At 43.0% G+C, this 21,395-nt stretch overlaps 1 protein-coding gene and 1 pseudogene across 1 annotated transcript; one reads left to right on the top strand and one right to left on the bottom strand.

Moving 5' to 3' along the window:
• The first annotated feature begins 899 nt into the window (after window positions 1-899).
• On the top strand, window positions 900-5,729 carry LOC124065693 (annotated as a pseudogene).
• Window positions 5,730-8,477: 2,748 nt separating this feature from the next.
• tm9sf2 (transmembrane 9 superfamily member 2) lies at window positions 8,478-20,563 on the bottom strand. Its single transcript, XM_046402203.1, has 17 exons — window positions 20,315-20,563; window positions 19,147-19,214; window positions 18,639-18,732; window positions 17,082-17,209; window positions 16,699-16,828; window positions 16,329-16,453; window positions 15,914-16,025; window positions 14,969-15,048; window positions 13,549-13,657; window positions 13,095-13,227; window positions 12,654-12,773; window positions 12,464-12,521; window positions 12,199-12,358; window positions 11,803-11,954; window positions 11,347-11,458; window positions 10,964-11,135; window positions 8,478-10,812 (listed from the first exon to the last, which is right to left on the bottom strand). The coding sequence occupies exons 1-17, from the start codon at window positions 20,429-20,431 to the stop codon at window positions 10,745-10,747; spliced, it is 1,938 nt and encodes a 645-aa protein (XP_046258159.1). The 5' UTR covers window positions 20,432-20,563; the 3' UTR covers window positions 8,478-10,744.
• Between the last annotated feature and the right edge of the window lie 832 nt (window positions 20,564-21,395).

Genomic DNA, 21,395 nt, shown 5'->3' on the forward strand with positions numbered 1-21,395 from the left:
GCAACACCTTCACTGGCTCCAATAAAGCAGCATATCCACTTCAAGATCCTCCTCATCATTTCTCAATAATCTTGCAAAGTGTATTTGTTTAATTGAGTAGAGTTTTATTCAAAATACTTGCGTCCCCCTCCCCACCTCTGAAATCAAAATTTGGTCCTCGCCGAGGACACTTTAGCCAGGAGCAAGTGGAGACTCGGGAGAGTCTCGGAAATCATCAAAGGCTAAGATGGACTCGTGAGACGAGCCAAAATCCCGCTCGGAGAAAGAGAAGTGAATAATAAAGGAGAGCGCAGCAGCAAACTTTCCTTTGTGGAGCGTCCAGTTCAGAAATGAGTTTTGTTGCTAGAAGCAGATTAAGCACAATGTAGTTATGAAGTGTGATACAGTTTCCTGTGTGGTATAGCGTCAATGTTTGAAGGGTTATTTTTCCATGTGGAAATTATGTGTTTAAGGCTTCCCTGCTGTAAAACTCTATAATTCGGCGGGAGTGTAAATAACCCAATGAAAGGTTTATTATTACCTGATTAATATTTCTGAAATATGTGTTTTTATATTAGCTTTTATTTTGATAAAAGTGAACGATAGTCTGTTCACATTTCCCGACTATGGCATTGTCAGTGAGGGTACAGTTCTCAACAGACAGTGGAGTTGCGAACGCGTAATGTTTAACAGCTTTGACGAGTTTAATGGAGCCGTAATGAGGCACAAGCTCTTACTGTGGTCGTAGTTTTTGTGTTTATTCAATGTGGACTATGTTAAAGGAAGAAAATAAACTGCGAACTTCACCAGCCGTCAAGATCATTGCCATTACATATTACGGGAATCCGTACAGTCTGACCAATCAAAACTGAAAACCACATCCTCTCGACCAATAAGGTGTGTGCTGTGCTTCGAGTGACATTTAATAGGTCAAACTGTGTTCGTCGGCCCTCGGGAGCTTGGCATTGCTCTCACCCTCTCAGAGTGGTTCGTCCGTTGGCGGTCTGAGCGCTTCTAAATTTGTCCGTCGTTGTTAAGAAGTTTTGAATTTCGACCATAATGAGGGAAATCGTATACATGCAGGCAGGCCAGTGTGGAAACCAAATTGGTGCTAAGGTGAGAATATTTTTTGTTTGAAAGTGAGGTCTCAGCTCACTGAAAAGACGGGCGGGAGATAAATTAGCTTAAGTAGCAACGAGGCTAATGATAGCTGCCTCGGTCGTACGGCAGACTGGTTTGAGTCGCCGGGGTGAATCACGCTAGTTAGTCATCTAATTTAACGCACAATGTTTCTGTTTTTCTCTCATTGTAGTTCTGGGAGGTGATAAGTGACGAACATGGCATCGACCCCACCGGGTCGTATCACGGAGACAGTGACCTGCAGCTGGAACGAATCAACGTCTATTACAACGAGGCAGCGGGTTAGCCTTAATATCACTTTGCTAAAGATTCCGAGCTACACAGTTAGGTTATCTAACTAATTTGTAATGGAGCCAAAGTAATTCAACACCAGTCGGAAAACTTGTTAGTACCCTAGCTATCCAGCAGGGGGCCCTTATCCCTTCCTACCCTTCCTAGCTACCGTCTCCCTGTTTCCCTGTTTCCATGACACAACAAACCTCCGGCTAACGGAAATGTCCCAAACAAATATCCAGTTAGTTTAACTTACGGTAATATTGTATAACCCATATAAGCGACTAACTTTGTTTTTGTAATTGAAATAAGTAAGAAGAAATAAGACATTGTCATTAAATGATATGTAACAGGAGAGCTATACGAGGCATTAGAGTTTACAGTGGTCGTTTGTGACCAAAGATCAAATTCATCACTTTTGTATGGAGCTTTGTATGGGACCCCATATAGATATAACCCCAAAAAGAAGTAGTCACTGCTGCTTATAACAAACAATGGCCAAAATGGCAATGATTTGTTTTGCTTTGTTCACTCAGCAATTCAAAAGTATGTCGTATGTATAAGAAAAAGGAGAAAGATGAGCAGGTTATTGTTTGAGTAATTGTTTAAGCAACTGTGTTTTCATTTCCAGGCAGGAAGTATGTCCCTCGTGCAGTGCTGGTGGACTTGGAGCCAGGCACAATGGACTCTGTTAGATCTGTTTGGGCTGTGTGCTGAGCCCCCTCCTGTGCACCCTGCTAACACACGACTGCTCAGCGCAACATCCGAGCTGCCTCATCGTGAAGTTTGCGGATGATACAGCTGTGGTTGGACGCATCGCCAACAGCGACGAGGCCAACTACAGGCAGGAGGTGGAACGCCTGGAGGGTTGGTGCAGAGAGAACAACCTCTGCATCAACGTGAAAAAGACCAAGGAGATGATCGTGGACTTCAGAAGGGGCAGACATCTCCCCCTTCCTCCCCTGTACATCGGAGGGACAGCGGTGGAAGTGGTCTCCAGCTTCAGGTACCTGGGCGTCCACATAACGGACGACCTCACCTGGAGCAACAACACTTCCTGCCTCATCAGGAAGGCACACCAGCGCCTCTACTTCCTCAGGAGGCTGAGGCGTGCCGGACTGGGGAGTTCGGTCCTCACAACCTTTTACAGATGTGTGGTGGAGAACGTCCTGTGTTCCTGCATCACTGTGTGGCACGGCAGCTGCTCTGCAGCAGAGAAGAAGGCTCTGCAGAGGGTGGTGAAAGCTGCACAGAAGACTGTGGGACACAGCCTATCCACCATCACAGACATTTACACCTCCAGGTGCAGGAAAAGGGCCTCCTGCATCATGAAGGACCCCACCCACCCCTCACACAAACTGTTTGCCCCTCTCCCCTCAGGCAGGAGGCTGCGGAGCATCAAGAGCAGGACCACCAGACTGAGGAACAGCTTCCTCCCAGAAGCTGTGAGACTGTTGAACTCTGGAGGTCCTCTGTAGCCCCTGCTGCCAAACTCACACCTCACACACCAACAAACACACAAACAACCACCCATGGAACATTTTGCACAATGCAGCATTTGCACAGAACTCAAACTACTCATGTTCATTGCACTACGGTCATTTTGCACTACCCTGTCAGCCATTTGCACTACTGTTTATACTGTTTACACTGGTGTTTATATCATCTACTGTTTTCACTTATATTCCACTGTTTTTATATTATATAGCATTGTTTATGTTTATATTTATTTTGTTAGGAAACTGGGCTTATACTGGGACCGGGGAAACTAATTTTGTTCCACTCATGTTTTACGTGTGTGAAATGACAATAAAGCTCCTTGAATCCTTGAATCCTTGAATCTGGTCCCATTGGACAAGTGTTTCGTCCGAACAGCTTTGTCTTTGGTGCGAATTTTAAATGCGATCATAAGATGTGTGTTTTAAATTGGGTTGATGAAATTGCATTGCTGTGAGTAAGCATCTAGAGTCAGTCTTATTTTAAAGGTGAATATCCAAAAAGCGAGGTACTGGTGGTAGTATTGGAGCCAGTCTCTTTCAGTGCTTTCACTGCTCTCTGCAAGGAACCTTTCTTTTACTTTGCATGTATGATGAAGTCATGTCAAGTAGATACGGATTCAGGTGGTTTTAATTTCTGCATTTGCACGTTACACAGGCCGGAGCGGAGCAGGTAACGACTGGGCTAAAGGCCACTACTGAGTCCACTGCTGGTGGACTCAGTCCTGGATGTGGTGAGAAAAGAGGCAGAGAGCTGCGACTGCCTCCAGGGCTTCCAGCTCACGCACTCCCTGGGAGGAGGCACCGGCTCTGGCATGGGCACGCTGCTCATCGGCAAAATCCGAGAGGAGTACCCAGACCGCATCAAGAACACGTTCAGCGTGGTGCCTTCACCCAAGGTTCGCTTAATACACAAGAATATTTTATTGTTAAATATTTGTCCCTACACTTGGTTCTCTGGGCTTCATTGCTGTTTTCTGTTCCTCCCGTCGTCTGCGCTTTCCCTCCGCTCTCCCGCTCCAGGTGTCGGACACAGTGGTGGAGCCATACAATGCTACCCTCTCCGTCCACCAGCTGGTGGAGAATACAGATGAGACCTTCTGCATTGATAACGAGGCCCTGTATGACATCTGCTTTCGCACACTGAAGCTCACCACGCCCACCTATGGTGACCTCAACCACCTGGTCTCAGCCACCATGAGCGGGGTGACTACCTGCCTGCGGTTCCCTGGCCAGCTCAATGCTGATTTGAGGAAACTGGCTGTTAACATGGTGCCCTTTCCCAGGCTGCACTTCTTCATTCCAGGGTTTGCCCCCCTGACCAGCCGCGGCAGCCAGCAGTACAGGTGGACAGTTGGGAGCCTGATTTGTTTAAACTGTCAGTCGTCAAGTTTTATTTTGACGCGTTTGAAATAAATCCTGACTCAAGTGTCTGTCTTTTTTTTAGGGCGTTGACGGTTCCTGAACTCACCCAGCAGATGTTCGACGCCAAGAACATGATGGCAGCTTGCGACCCAAGGCTGTTACCTTACAGCCGCCGCCATCTTCAGAGGCCGCATGTCCATGAAGGAGGTGGATGAGCAGATGCTGAACGTGCAGAACAAAAACAGCAGCTACTTTGTGGAGTGGATCCCCAACAACGTGAAGACAGTCGTCTGTGACATCCCTCCCCGCGGCCTCAAGATGGCTTCCACCTTCATTGGCAACAGCACAGCCATTCAAGAGCTGTTCAGGCGCATCTCTGAGCAGTTCACCGCCATGTTCCGCCGCAAGGCCTTCCTCCACTGGTGAGTAAAAGAAGAGTGCTGTCGGGACGGCGGTGTGAAGTCCACGTATTTCTGCTGGACTGGCACAACCCCAAACGTTTAGCCACGAGAGTTTGGCTTGTTTGTCAAAACGCATGCAATGAAATAATGATGTGTTTCAGGTACACGGGCGAGGGCATGGATGAGATGGAGTTCACAGAGGCTGAGAGCAACATGAACGACCTGGTGTCCGAGTACCAGCAGTACCAGGACGCCACGGCCGAGGAAGAGGGCGAGTTTGAGGAGGAGGACGAAGAGGACATGGCCTCGACACCTGCTGTGACCTATTTTTTTGCTGTTTGTTGTTATTTTTACTATGCAACAGTAAGCACCGGGCAACTCGTAGTCCTGTTATTGATATTTGGCTGAAAATCAATCATTTGTATGGAAAAATTGTTGTTGTGATTCCACTGAAAGTTATCAAATCCATCCATCCATCCATCCATTTTCTATACCGCTTATCCGTCAGGGGGAGCTGGAGCCTATCCCAGCTGACTACGGGCGAGAGGCGGGGTTCACCCTGGACTGGTCGCCAGTCAATCGCAGGGCCAACACACAAAGACAAACAACCACACACTCTCACACTCACACCTAGGGGCAATTTAGAGTAGCCAATTAACCTAATGTGCATGTTTTTGGTATTGTGGGAGGAAGCCGGAGAACCCGGAGAAAACCCACGCAGGCACAGGGAGAACATGCAAACTCCACATAGAAGGGTCCAGACCGGGATTCGAACCTGGAACCCTCTTGCTATGAGCCCTTGATAACCAAGTTATCAAATGATAATACGGAATTCTTGTCCAGCCGTGGTTTTCAAACGTTTCCTGTTCTGTGTTGGCACTGTTCTCGTTGTGCTCCTCTTCTTTGTTCACTTTCAGGACATGAATGTTTTTGACCTGTCCCGTTTCCTCTGGGTTCAGAGGGTCGTTCTTTAGCAGATTGAAGTCATTTGTCAGACAAAAAGAAAAACCTTTAGAATGCACTGAACACTAGTAGTGTCAGATTTGATTTGATTAAAGACTTTATGACTTGTTCCCAAGCTGTGTGGGTTTTTACTATTTCTCTCTACTTATATAAGTGACTGAGGTGAACGTAATATTAGATGGTGATGACGATGACGATGACGATGATGCTTCTACACATACACATTCTCATGCATTGGCGTGATTAAAGCTGCTCACTTGTGTAAATCTGTTCAGCCTGGTCTGCCTACAAGGGAGCTCATGTTGAGACCGAATCCCAGTCCAAAAATATATTTTTCTGTCGCTAACTCTAAGTGGTTGAGATTGAAACTCAAAATGTTCCTGATGCATCGTTACAACATGCACAACATGAAGACATTTTGTAGCTGGTTTAATGCATCTGTTAACATTTAAATGGCAGTGTAAGACATGTCCAACATGAAGAACTCACAGGGAACAGCTTATTTTGGTTGTACTGCCAAGCAAGTTCAAATGCAGACAGATATCACGTTGTTGGTTAGCTCTTTACCTGGGATTTGTCCATGATGACAATCTATCCTTTAATATCCTTATTACAATGCACAGGTGCATAGACAAAACACAAACATAGCGTCCAGCACATTATGTCAGATCAAAGCCGACGGTAAAGAAAGTGAAGCAGTCTGTAGGAAGAACAGTAGAGTCTTCTTACTTGGTATGTTATGAATTTTCTCCATAGCTGCGTGTCTGCTGGCTGCTCTCTGATCCGCCTGTTAAACTCTTGAGTCCTCCCGGCCAAAAGCGCAGCCCTCTGCCCCGCCTGGACGTCCTGATTCTGCTGTCCCTTCCCCTGCAGCCACAGAGCCGTGGAGGAGTCATACACACCGAGGGGGTGACTGATGACGTCTGCACTCTGTCGGCTGGATTGACACAAGAAAAGGTTCAGGTCCTGGACCGGTCGTCACTCAGTTAACCTAATGTGCATGTTTTTGGGATTGTGGGAGGAAGCCTGAGTACCCGGAGAAGACTTTTTCCCTGTTCTGCTATTTTATACTTCCACGCTTCCAAATATTCTACTTTTTACTCTGCTACATTCAGGTACAACTTAGGTTAGAAGATAATTTGTGGATTTGATTTAAGAATACAAAATATAATCAATTAATTATAACGTAGCCTAATATTACAGGTTAAGACAAAAGAAGTTCACAACCTACCCAGATAAACTATAAAAAGTAGCTGTGCCAGCTTCAGTATTAAAATGGTGAACACAATAATGCATCAGTATTTATATTCCAACAGGATAATATTATAATATTCTGCTATTCTGAATAATGACCACTTTACAAAATTTAAATGCATGACTTTTACTTGTAACAGAGACTCTGTATTGTGGTGTCACTGCTTTTACTTAAGTATAGGATCTGAGTACTTCTTCCATCTCTGTCAAATCCTGAAATTCTGAGACAGACGTTACACATTTGATAGGCAAGTAAAGCCATCATTTTAATTTTCAAAATTGTTGATATTTTTGCCTAAAATCAGTTTCAGTCTGGATAGTTCTGTTGTGTTTGAAGTCATACTGAAATAATAACGTTAGCTGACGTTTTTGGCCTTGTAAAGTCTGCCTCTCCTACCAGACTTTCCTCCTTGGTTCTCCTCATCATCACTCAGCAGGAGGAAGGCGACGGCATCGGTGCACTCAGGAATGGTTGGTAATACGGGAACAGAGGGCTCGGACCTCGGCAGAGAGGTTCAAAATTATCTTGAAAATGATAACCCAGTATATTTTTAGCTAAGTGAATATCTACTTCCAGTGCATGGAAGGCTTTTGCTTGATACAGTCATTCCCAAGCTCAGTGATGCATTTAATGTTTGTCATTTGTAATAAACTGTAGAACCAGATGTTTTCCTGGACGCAGAGGGGGTACTCAAGGTGGGAGGTAGGCTCAGTCGCTCAACTTTCCCTACCCCATTCAAGGATTCAAGGATTCAAGGAGCTTTATTGGGGGTGTTAGCAGCAGCAGGGGCTACAGAGGTCCTCCAGAGTTCAACAGTCTCACAGCTTCTGGGAGGAAGCTGTTCCTCAGTCTGGTGGTCCTTCCTTAATGCTTCGCAGCCTCCTGCCTGAGGGGAGAGGGGCAAACAGTTTGTGTGAGGGGTGGGTGGGGTCCTTCATGATGCAGGGGGCCCTTTCCCTGCACCTGGAGGTGTAAATGTCCGTGGTTGTGGATAGGCTGCGGCCCACAGTCTTCTGTGCAGCTTTCACCACCCTCTGCAGAGCCTTCTTCTCTGCTGCAGAGCAGCTGCCGTGCCACACAGTGATGCAGGAGCACAGGACGCTCTCCACCACACATCTGTAAAAAGATATCAGGACTGAGCTCCCCAGTCCGGCACGCCTCAGCCTCCTGAGGAAGTAGAGGCGCTGGTGTGCCTTCCTGATGAGGTAGGAAGTGTTGTTGCTCCAGGTGAGGTCGTCCGTTATGTGGACGCCCAGGTACCTGAAGCTGGAGACCACTTGCACCACTGTCCCTCCGATGTACAGGGGAGGAAGGGGGAGATGTCTTCCCATTCTGAATCCACGATCATCTCCTTGGTTTTTTCCATGTTGATGCAGAGGTTGTTCTCTCTGCACCAACCCTCCAGGCGTTCCACCTCCTGCCTGTAGTCGGACTCGCTGCTGTTGGCGATGCGTCCAAACTTCACGATAGTAAAGTTCTCCTCAGTAACACCTTTCTTGTGCAGACCCTTAACCATATACTGGTGAACAGCATGGCCTACCAAAAGGACCAAGACAGTAAGGACTGCAGGGAAAAGAGCAGAGAGGAACGACTGAAGAACTCAAATGAGAGAGAAAAAAAATTTAATCATCAGACCAACCTAATTAATAACATCAAAACCCTGACAAACCAGTTTAAAACAAATGAATATTATTAGAATGTTTCCATGGTAATGAACAGGTTCATTTATTCCCATCTTTCTCGTTTGTTTCCTGCTCCACATTTTTTTACATCAAAAAGTCCTTTACAATAAATGTTTCAAAAGCTGAAAGGGTCAAGCTGAAGCCTCTGAAACATGGCCTGCTTCACTGACTCGCATGACAAAACCAGTGGAGAGCAAAGACAAACCAACTGTTGTGAAGTGAAAATAAGAAACCCATCAGTCATCTGGCTGCAGGACCTGTGTTGTCTCTAAGGATGGGAGTTTGTCTCGTGAGACTCAGCTCTCACAAGAAGGACTTTCACTTTCAAAGAAGAAGAAATGTCTTCTCCCCTGATTAGGTGCAGAATCAATAATGTAGTGTGTACCGCAAGGCTGTGAGGGACGATGAACTGACCAGCTGGTGAGTCTGTCTTGAACCACGGGCTCACAATTTGGTTACCGATGCATTCAATTACATCTTTTACATTTCACAAATTGTTGTTTCACTTCAACTCAACCACCACCAAATCTGTGTGTCATAAAAATAAGAATGCATTTCATTCCTGGATGAATGACACAAGCTGTGATCTCAGTGAGTACTTGGCCAAATACAGAAGGATTCACTCGCACCGTTGTACTGTGTATCTAAATAGTATGTGGCTGTTATACACGTGTATGTACAGGCAGGACAATGCATGCAGTAAACAGGTGATATTCCGTTTGCTGTAATTTCATTGCGGTTTATGCAACAAAATAAAAGCTGCTTCAAAGACAACGATGATAGCCTACATATTGTAATACTACATTGCTAGTACTTTTACATCACTGCACTGAGTGACAGTGAGTTTGTGGAAACAGTTGTATTAATTGTTATGTTCACAAAAGTATAGATCAATTAAGAGAACTGTGTAAAGTGAGCTCAGTGTAGAGAAATGCATGTAAGCAATAGTGAAGGAAGGCTGCCAGGTTCTAGACGTTTGTTTAGAGAACACGTTCAATCAACGCTGAAATTTTCTCGTTATCTGCAGGAGGTCACTGAGAGAAGGAGAAATTACAAGTCTTGTCCCACATCTGACCAAGCACATGTTCCAAACTGTATGTTTGCAGCAATATGTTTCATTTTTTACAAAAAGTTAAGCTGTCATGATATTGATGTTTTTCTCCCCATAATGCAGGCTTGATGGGTATCTACCTACTTCCTGCTGGTAACATCTCAACTAAACAAGTCTCAAGCTTGGGCCTGAGCCGAAACCCACGACAAGTGGACAAATCACACATGAAGTGCAATGCCCACTGGCTGCAGACAAAAGACGTGGCTGAGAAAGACCTCTTTGGGGAGCAAATGGGACACTTTGCTTCTTTTCTGGAACAACAACACAAGTAGATATTGGGAAACAGGACAGTCACCAAGCGGCTCCACAGAGGATCAGAAGCTGGCTCTATAGTAGGACTGGACTTCAGCTTTCTGTTGGATCACAATACAATACTTCTGTTGGCCTGCAATGATGAAGCTGTCAAATGCAGCCTTTGCAGTATTTGTCTCTTTCACAGAACTGAAAGCTAGTGGCTGAACCTGCACCTTTCCCAAACTCAGCAGAAATGTATCAGTCCTGGCCCATCCCCCCCGCACCATGAATAAAAGAAAAGTGCTCCAAAAAAATATGAGGAAATTGGACACTGTATTGACCCATTTTGACACAACTAATGTTCACAACTGATCAGGGAAACTAGTAGTAGGAGCTGTTAAGAAGCACACCCTCACAGCTTTCTTTCACATTTTTCAGATACTTCTGCAAACACAGAGTGCACGGATGAAGCCTAAAACGCATGACGTGACAGCTGACTCTTCAGTTCCAGCTGTGGGTCACTGCACTGTGCAAAGGCGGCGCAGTACGAGCCAACGTTCTGTGAGTCAGATAGCAGGAAGAGGCTCGTACAGTTGGAATTCACTTCAATTCAGATAGATGCTGTAAGGATGAAATTACAACTCGGTGTACACATGGTCACACACAAACAGGCACGGAAACAAAAAAAAAAACTTTTTGGAGGCGGAGAGACGTCTCTGAGGGGGTGAAGGTTCAGATTATAATGTTCAGTTCAGTTTGATAGTGCTGAATGTTCCAGAGACTGATGGGACAAAGCAACCTCCAACTACTCCAGCCACACAGAGTCTGTTGTGTGTTGGGATCCTTCAGTCCACTTTGACCACACTGTAGATCTTGGTAACAAACCAGAAACAGGCAAAGAAGCCAATTGTACCTGAGGACAGAGAATACACACCTTTAATGTTAGCAACAGCAAAACATTTTATTAAATGGTGTGTGTGTGTGTGTGTGTGTGTCATGTTTGTCAGTTTGTCATGAATGAATGGATAAACACTTCAACCTTTCATTCTTTTTTATTTACCTACCAGTGAATAAGAAAAAGATGAGAGCCATGATCATGGTGTATCCAAAGTACAGGATGGTGCTGGCCAGTCCAGTGATTTGCAGCTTAGAGAAGAAGTAATGAATGGCATAGACCAGGAAATAGACAGCAGTGAAGCCACTGGTCAGGAAGGAACGCCACTGCCAATGGTAGTCCTGTGAAGAGGAGGAGCACAGCTGCTCAGTGCTGCTGAGGCGACAAACTCTCAATCAAACACAGCAAGACATCCTTCAGTTTGTCCATCATCCAATACGACGTATACACAAACTCTAAGGTTTAGACTATAATATGAGTCTTTGGACGTCATGTCAGTCAAACTGAATAAAATCAAACAGTAACCGCAGATAAACTGATCATGCTGTTCACCTCAGCACATAAGTGGAAGTAACAGAGCAGGATGGTGGCCTCAGAGCAGGTGATGACCAGGATAATGAAGACGAGGAACAGGAAGCCAAACATGTAGTACATCTGATGGGACCTGGAGGACGGCAAGAGGCATGTCTAGATTCCTTGCATTATCATTATTATTATTCTTATTGTTATTATTATTATTATTGATAATAATAGTAATCATAATCATTCGCTCAGTTTAGGTAAAATAAATGAAAATGAAAACACGTTCTAAACAAGAATGTAGGATGTCCATCTGTAATCTAAAGACCATGGATGGTCATTTCATTATGTATTTTTAAGAACTTTACAAACTAGAATTACCGCCTCAGGGGTGGACCTGCTTAATTCTAGAAGCAAAAACTGAGCTCACAATATGAATGACTTTCTGCGAAAAAAATGACAGCCAAATCTTTTTGTCTTCATTCTCACCAGATGGAGTTTAATATGAAGAAGAGCTGAATGAATATACATCCGAAAGGCAGAATTCCTCCCATGATGATGCCAGGGAACGGCTTTGTGTAGAATGACTGCTCTGGGATTTGACGAGGAATCTGATTGGTCCGCACCGGGTGTTCAATACCCTTAAACAACCAGTCACAACAGAGAGGGAGAGAGGGGAGAGAGAGATTTTTAATGTGGAGAGAGATTCTGTTGGTTTACTTACATTAGTTTAAATATCAAGATCACTAACACAGACAGCGTTGAACTCTTCCTACACTTAAATAGTATTTTTCTGCAAACCACCAATGTCATGAAATGTATGCCAACAATTACAGAATTTATTAGATTTCCATATGCATGCAATTTGAATTTCTATTCACTTACTGCCTTCTTGAAGCCAAAGTATGCTCCTATGAATGTGAGCGGCACTGAGATGCAGAACCAAAGCGCTAATATGGCTACCAGGGTCCCAAACGGCATGGCTGCTGACGACCCTTCACCCCACAGGATCAAGTTCATCACAAAGAAATCTGCGAACACCACCCTGAGTAGGGACGGAGAGGACGTTACGTGAAGGAGGGACGGAAGGAAACAAGTGGTTGTGTCTTTATCATGCGGTGAACGTTTGAGCCAGCAGAGACGGTCTTACCCCGGACAAAGGAAGGCCGTCAGCAGAACGTTGGTCTTCCACTTCTCTCCTCCAAAAGCTAACAATTAGCCAAACACAAAGAAGAACAGGGTGTTGTTGTTTTTTTTTGTTTGTTTGTTTTGTTTTTTTTAATAAATCGTCTCATTAAATTTGCTTTCATTTACGTTCCATTTGCATGAGGACACCTTACATTTGTAGAGGCGAGCAGCCACATATCCCGCCGGTGTTCCCAGAAGAACCCAGAGAACAACAGCACATGTCATCAGAGCCCCACGGTTTGCTGGAGAGAGGAACCCAAGACAGGCAAAGACTGGACAGGGGAGGGGAGATTAGTACATGTTACACACAGGGTCCCACTAACAGCACTTTTATTTTTAATGCTAATACCAAGATTGATATTTAAGAGTTTAAAGAAAAATGGGGCTATTCTGGACACCCCTGGCTCAGTTTTTATCCACACAATGTTCTTTTTCTCTATAACAAAAAATGACCTGTTTCAAATTGCACCAATGGTGAGAAATGACGCACACCTTCTGTCCCCTCAGTGTGCGATATTAAGGTAAAACCAGTTTAGCATCCATGACTGTTTTTTTTTTTTTTAACTCTACTTAAGAGTAATGAAAAGACATACAAAGGGTGACAAAGGTCATAATGAAGATCTGGGTCCCAGAGCCAAGGAAAACAGACAGCAGCATTCCTTTCCTGGGAGGTCGAAAAACATCTCCATGGACCAACTTCCACCCAAACTCCTCCTGGGCATCTTCCTGGAGAGCAAAATGGATGAGCACATATGACAGCAACACAGGCTGAGCCCCAATGTCGACCAGAAGGACCACCGCCTTTGTCTTTAGCCAGGGACAAAGTGGGAGGAGCTATTTTCAATACCCCAGCTAAGCTACTAAGTTATTTGTTACAAATTGCGCCAGTGGTGTGAAATGACGCACAGATGTTACAGGTTACAACAGTGCAATACTGACTTGTATGATTAGATTTCTTGTGGTGGTAAATGTAGCTAAAGTTATTTTATCATTCCTGTGAGTATGAAGTTAAAAAACTACTTTCATAGGGTGTGCTCAGGCACTCACCACAGAGTCCATCTGATTGTATCTGGCAATGTCTTTGTGCAGAGTCCGCAGCATGATCATGGCTACCATTCCAGACAGGAACAACACGATCACCAGTGAGTTCATTATACTGAAGACGGAAAAAAAAAAACAAAACGAAAGAAAAACTGAATTAGTTAACGCTAATGCATAAATGATGAGAGGGATTATTTTTGTATGGGTCCATAAATAGTGCAGATATTAAACATTGATGCTGTATCAGTAATTTTAATACGGATTGCAGCAGCTAAAACCACTTAAGCGATCACACTAAATGATGATGACTGATGTTTAAAAGACACATGCTGTAAGTCTGCAGTCACTGAAAAGACTGACCCTGATATAGGAAATACATTTGGAACGGTGCATCTGTCACATGAAGCTGTCTTGGTCAGTACTGGACAGAAACAGTCACTCCATACAGGGATGTCAGTTTTGGTTAATTTTGCTTTTCACACTCATTAACTGTTTTTTTTTTTAAATGCAAAATGAAATACAACAGCTGCCGTCCTTATAGTCCAGTGTTCAACAAGATGGACTGGACTGGACCAGTCAGTGCAGTCAGTGATGAAGAAGCTTTCGTGAGCAGAGCTAGCTTGCCTGCCCCGGCTAGCTTGATGTTTAGCTCGTCCTTCTTTCCCACAAAGTGTTTCTCAATCCGTTTAGTCACATTAGTTCTCAGTGGAATAACATACTAAGGCTTGAGCGCCCTCTACCATGCTGTTTGGCAGCATATTTCCATGGACCGCTGCACATCACCCTTCCTCAACCGGCTGGCAGTGATGTGCTCTTTGCATCCTGACATGAAAGCTTGGTGATTGTTCTCAATGTGGTGCAGCACAGTGCTAGCACTACAACTGAAGTGAAGAGCAGCACCACACAATTTACATGTAACTTTACTGCCATTCTGGAGGAATTTCCACACCAAACTTTGCTTGGTGCGCTTAATTTTTCACCTTAGATCGCTTGCTAGCGAAGATGCAGAATGTGGATGTATACAAATTAACCTATGAACATGACAAGTTGCAAGTCAAAATGATTAACCACTGACATCCCTCCTTCAAACATGATTGTTGTTTAAAATCCAACGGAGCTTGCTCTGCCATGTGTCTGTACAAGGTATACAAAGCGCTCAGCTGACAGCATGAAGCTTAGAACGTCTACAAAAGAAGGCCCTAATTGCTTACTTAAATCCTGGGTCTTGGCTCAGCAGTTACAAATCTGTCCTGCATGCTCTCAGTGCTTGACCTGGAATTTGATTACCACCAGCAACTTCCGTTCACTGGCAGAGCATTCATGAACATGAGCTCGGCCTTCAAAACCACAACTGGTTCTTCTTGCAAACAGCTTTTTAAATCCATAAATTAAACAAATCACATCTTGGTGTGTGTCTGAGTCTTACCTGAACCACTGGATGTTGGTGTGAGGCATTGATTCCAGGATGTAGTCCCATCTAGATGCCCAGCGAATATTCTTGTCTTCCTACAAACCCACCCACCCACACACACACACACACACACACACACACACACACACACACACACACACACACACACACACACACACACACACACACACACACATACATACAGCTAAATTCCTTGTTCTTAATGAATGAATATGTTTAATTGGTGTCATTTGCTGGTTAGGTCTGGATAATTGCTACAGAAGTATTTCATATACTGCATGTACCTTAGATAAAACCATCTGTTTAAACTATAATCAGGGCACCCTAAAACCTTCAAGTCTGCATCATATGATCTGCTAAGAACAGTTTTCATAACAGAGCAGTGACAATGCAGACTTAACGTTCCTGCTGCTGTTTTTAAATCAAAGGTGCCCTGCCAGCACAGACAGAAATCCAAGGTCAGCAAAAACTCTGTAAAAAAAAGCAAAAAAACTGTAATAATGTTCTAAAAATGGTCCCTTCCTACAAATCCTGTCCTAATTGTCTCCGTTCCAAACCATTACGTATCCAAGAAACCATCTGCTCCTGAATGTACATTTGAGCTCCTGTATCCATATTTCGAACATCAATAAGTTTCCTCAGAGAAAAACTCTCCAAAGGATTCACAAGTCAGGGAGAGTCCACCTCTAACTCCACTCCACAGTTTTCTGAACAATACCATGAGATTGCCTTGTATTGAATGAGGTATGAGAACAAAGCTGAGGCAAAGCAGAGGATGGGACTACAACAGATAACAATTGGGTGGTGCACTTTAGAGGGGGTGGATCTCCAAGGCATAACCAGAAAAACCAGCACAAATCTATCTTCAGTTCCTAGTTTAGAGGCTCGAGAAACACGGGCAGGACTAGACACACACACACATGATATTTTTGTACTAACCACGAAGCTAACGGAATAGGTGTATGGGATCTTGAACACTCCTGTCTGCTTGTTTTTCAGGAACTTTGGCCCACCAGAACAGTCAGGGCTGTCATCATTAGGGTTTTCATAGCTGGACAGAGAAAGAGAGAGTTGGACAAGGATTTCAGATTAGAGTCCACCAATATCTTATGTGCCTATTGATATCTGATCATGATAAAGACATAACCTAATGAGAACACTAATTACTATCAGACTATTCTGCTGTTCAGGGGAATGGAGGCCACAGTACGAAAACTCTTTTAGCATACACAAAAAAGTTCTACAGTTGGCCCCAAACGTAAAAACGCCCCACACAACAAAATACTAAGCTAAAAAAAAGGCATCCACATTCTGACTAGATAGCTCCCTATCACTCCAAACTGTCATTCATCACCTTTTAGGTTCAATCTTGGCAGCAACCAGTCGTGCTCCAAGCTGTTCGTGCTCGACAACATGGTAATGGATGGTGATGTCCACGTGGTTAAAGATGTAAAATGCATCCTTTTCATTGAAATTAGCCTGGAAAACAAAACCAAGACACAGAGGTTCAAAACGAAGACAGGGTAATAATGTGTTTTTACAGTTTTACAGCTATGTGTCTGATACGAACCATTCTAACTTTGGGGATTCAGCACTAAGAAAGGCACTATGGCAGACCCCATTTTTCCCACAAACCTGACCTACAGACACTTAATGCCACCAGACGCATTCCACCAGGACATTGAATGTCACGGATTAATAGCCCAATAGCCGTGGTTACTCACATTGACCACGCAGGCGTCTTTGGGTCGGCCTGCTTCAGTGACGTAACAGCCAATAGGGAATCCAGGATTACAGAACTTCTGTCCTTCTTCAACATCATAGCACCAGGTGACCGGCATGTTATCCACAATCCTACACACACAAAACAAAAACAAAACCTGTGATAGTCACTAAAATACTTCAAAATCAAATTCAAAATAACAACACAATGATGTACGGATCTAACAATTCCGGTTTGGTTACAGAGATTTATGATTTATAGATCCCTGTTGGTGTTCTGGTGTGTACACAGTCGATGTGTTTTTGGTGTACATGCAAGCCTGTGTACTCGTGGTTGCATTTAGCTTCACTTTATAGTAAGTGTATATCAGTGAATCATACATACCAGTGGTGCTGGTAGTTGAGCAACATGCCTTTCTTGAGGAAGTCCAGTTTGGCTTTGTCTGATGGGTTGTTGGTGTCATAGGTTTTGGTGCACACTTTCTGACACACCACAGGTTTCTTAAACTCAAACTGACACAGAGGACACACAGTCAGTATGTGCTTTGGCACTGTGACAACTGGGTTTTTGCTAACAAAACAATGAACAATGCATCGTTCTTCACTGTGCAAATTGTACAAAAAAATACCAACTCAGATTAGTCAGTGTCCAAACACAATCTATTACACATTTAGCTGCCATATAATAATCTCAGCCACGGGATTATGTGTTTACCTGCCATTCTATTATTTATGTTAAGAAAACCCAAAGAGGGGCAGCTGCAGCATTTGGAATGACTGTCAAATGACCAATCTCACAAAACTTACAGCCTCTAACCAGCTTACACAAGAACAATCACGACTGTAATGTGGAGAAAGCTTAAAACGGCTTTGGAACTGGACTCTGTGTTTTTTGTCAGGATCAGGTTGACAGTAATCTTGAAACCAAACCTCACATAGAAGTGGGGGGAGGTCACCTTTAACATACTTACATACACAAACAAAAGTAAGTTTAATTGTTATATATTATTTATTTGTTGTAATTGGTTAATGTTTGTAACGATTTTCCTCCAGTACCACGATCAGGCACAGATTTACACATTTAAGGAAGAAAAACAAAAATCCATTTTGCCATGAAATCACAGAGATAATTCTGCTTCACTTCTTTTATTTTGGAGCATCCATAAGGTTTACTCTTATGTTAGGACAAAATGTCCTAGTGTTACACCGCAGTGACACTGAGCCAATTACCAGTGAATCTGCTAAACCCAGTGGTGCTTTCCACTTTCATATTTGAGAATTTTCTAAGAATAAGAAAATGTGCAGATGGTTTAATGCTGAGTCAACTGAGTCCTAAGTTTGCTTTATTTTAAACAAAAATGTAAATTTTTTATTTTTTATTTTGACATACATCTTCTGCTATGTTCCTTTTGTGTTGCTTCTTGTCCACCTCCTGACTTCTATTCTCACAGATTCCACTGATGCTGTTTTAATGTTGAATGCTGTTAGCTGTACTCATCCAATTCACTTCCTGCTTAAGGAAGGAAGTGTCGGCAAAAGTAATGGTGTCACATATATGCATAGTATGTAAAACTGATATGCAGGTGAATAGATTGATTTTAAATGTAAAATATGTAACGTATGTTAATGGTTATATGAGAGTGAAGTAAGAGTTAGAAGCATGTATGTGATGGCAAAGAATGCAATTAATTTGACATTTACCAAAGTATGTTCTACTCTTTCTTGTGCTGATGATGACCTTGGAGCATTGAAACTTTTCTTGGTCAGTTACAGAGCTAAAATACAGTGTGTAGATACTCTGTATTTTCCTTTGGTGAATTTCTGGCCTAAATACGGGATTGCATCTGCTAACAGCTAGTCTCTGTATCTATATAAACACAGCCACTGGAAAGTCATTGTGTGTGTGTGTAGATTTGTGCCTGCTGCTGTAGATGTGCATTACCTTGTATGGTGAGGGTTCAATCCTCTCCCCAAAAAGAACCTGGCCCAGATTCTCTGATGGACGGTTCTTTGTGTTCTCCGAGCAGAAGTCAAACCTGCACAAAAAAGAGGTGACTCTTCAAAAGGGCAGAATACATTACACTATACAACATATATATTCTCCATTACATACTGTATTCAGTAACTTGGTAAGTGAGCCCTGAAAACGGAAAATTGTGGTTCTTAGGATTCTTTTTTAGCATAACTTATTACATCTGATTTAAATGTGGAGGGGTAAACTGAATTTTGAGAACTATTTTATGTCTTTCAATTGAAAATTTTCCACAGACGTACAGAATTTTAATTGTTAGACATCACTCTAATCAGGAAGGAATGCTGCGTAACAGCACACCACTAATAAAATTGTTAAATATTTATCTAGAATTCAACATTAGGTTTAAAAACACCAAGTCTTGAATATTATACTGCACAACAATAAAAAAAATCCAAACTGGTACAGTGCTACTTACACAGTGTACTCATAAGGCAGAACAGACTCCACTGAATCCAGCCTGTTCACAAACAGCTCAATGGTCGACTTGAAGAAAACAAAGCAAACAAACACATATTAGGATGATAGCAGGAACACTCCAATCAGCCTCTCATTGTCATGTGGTGAAATACTGATTCCTGACTGGCTGGTATTCTTTTTGGAAAACTCAACAGAGGTGTATCTTTTCCAAAAACAATGTTGTGGATACGCTGGATAACTAAGGAAGTGTATTAGTTCTTTGTGCAATTTTTCAATATTATTCTCTTAATAAAATATATAAATAGTGGAAAAAAAACAAATGCTTTTCTAGCACAAGTCACTGAGCTACTGAAAACAAACATCTATAACTCTTGAACAAAATAAAGGTAAAGATGTGTATTTTCATTACTATAGCTGTGCGCTAACTGTGCAGTGCGTTATTCATGTGCAGACTTAACAGATGCATTACATTCTGTGGCTGAGCAGCATTTTTATGCTTCAGCAAAGTATAAAGCATATATATTTGTTTATGCTGTACTTTTAGTTTACTAGTGAAGCTCTGTCTAACAAGTCTCCTGAATGTGTGCTTTCTAGTCAGACTGAAAATGTCTTATTGTGTCTGTCCCAGTCTGTAACAGACTGCAAAAAGTAAACAATTCAATTTTAGAGCATGTGACATAACACAATAATATATATCTATATATGTGTAAGTGATATATTTTAACTCCCAAAAATGTACAATACAATATATTGCAGTGTAAATGAGTTAACATTCAGGACAACTTAAAAGAAATAAATGGCGACATTAGAGAAGGAGATGTCTCGTACAGCTTCACGTAGTTCGGTTCTGTGGTAATCTAATCAGGAGTCACTTACAGTCAGATAACAGCTGTTGTTAGTCTAATATCCAGGCTAACGAAGTTACTTTGAAACACTGCAGCTAGCTTGCTATGTAACTAGCATATCTGTTAGCTTTGCTGCTTGTTTGTTTTGGCTAACGTTAGCTGACTCACATTAAAGCTGTTTCTGAAGAATGTAGATGAGCACCTAGCTACAGCATTTCAACACATCTCGTCTGTTTCTTTACTGAGTGTACTCTACAGTAGTTGTTCAGTTATTTTGTTACAACATCTGGGAGCTATACAGCTGTGTCTTATTATGTTTACCTTGCAGTCTGGAACTTGGTCTTTTCCAGGCTCACAGAAGCTGACGGGTGCCAGACCCGGGAGGTAAAAGGCGGCCGCTCGAGCCAGCAGCGCAGGTCCAAGCAGCCACAGTAACATCTTCACGAGGACCAGTCTTTTCTGAAGATTTAAACAGTAACCTCGATCCTCTTCGCAGTTTACACCGCATCTGACATCCACACTGGACAGCTACGTGCATCCGGTTCTGCAGCAGGCAGACACGTCATATGCCGGAAGTCCTGCCTCGTGAAGCGGACCATTGTGGGATCGTGCCTATAGTCCGTGGCGAGGTAATATCATAGGGAATACCACCCCCCCAAAAAAATTAAATAAACAAATAAATGCGTGGTGGTTATGCAGAAAGTATTAAATTAACAACTTTAGTGGTATTTCTAATTCAGGCAGTTTAAAAATGAGAAAATGGGTACCATCAGCCTTTGTGCTCTCATCTGCTACCTTGGTCTCAGTGGCTTATCACCCAAGGAGGCCCACAAGGACATGGTGGCAATACCAGGGGCAGATGCCCCTTTATGCAGCATGGTGAAGATCTGGGTTACTAAATTAAAACGTGGCAGAGAGAGCCTGAAAGATGACCCCTGTACTGGGAGGCTGGTCTCTCACCACACAGGAGACCATTGACCACCTTGACAGATCAATGGATAACACAAAGGTACTTTTCCACAGAGCTGTGTATCTCCCAAGAACACATTCATACAGTCATCAACAATGAACTCCAAATGCCCAGAGTATTAGCTTGCTGGCCCAGAATCAGAATTAGTTTTATTGCCACGTATGTATACGCATACAAGGAATTTGTCTTGACATGAGGTGCAAATACACAGTATAAATATAGAATTGGAACTGGGTCCTTGGGCCTGATGAGAGGTCAGTTCGGCACAACATATAAAGGGACAAAAGGTAGTGTACTCTGATCAGCCGCAACATTAAAAACCACTGGCATAAAATTTATGTATAAGTATTAATTCATTTTGAGAAGATAATACTGCAGATGGTGTGGCTAAATAATGTGAGTATAAGTGGCCAAAAGACTTCCAGAAATTAA

The sequence above is a fragment of the Scatophagus argus genome, chromosome 10 (genome assembly GCF_020382885.2).
Source record: "Scatophagus argus isolate fScaArg1 chromosome 10, fScaArg1.pri, whole genome shotgun sequence".
NCBI classification, from domain to species: Eukaryota; Metazoa; Chordata; class Actinopteri; family Scatophagidae; genus Scatophagus; species Scatophagus argus.

Coding starts and splice junctions, on each gene's coding strand:
- tm9sf2 (XM_046402203.1), bottom strand. CDS start 20,431: ATGTTACTGTGGCTGCTTGGACCTGCGCTGCTGGCTCGAGCGGCCGCC. Junction 17,210..18,638: donor TTGAACCCTCACCATACAAG/GTAATGCACATC, acceptor CCTCTGTGTCAG/TTTGAGTTTAAGAAACCTGT. Junction 12,522..12,653: donor GGCTGCTCGCCTCTACAAAT/GTAAGGTGTCCT, acceptor GCTAATTGTTAG/CTTTTGGAGGAGAGAAGTGG.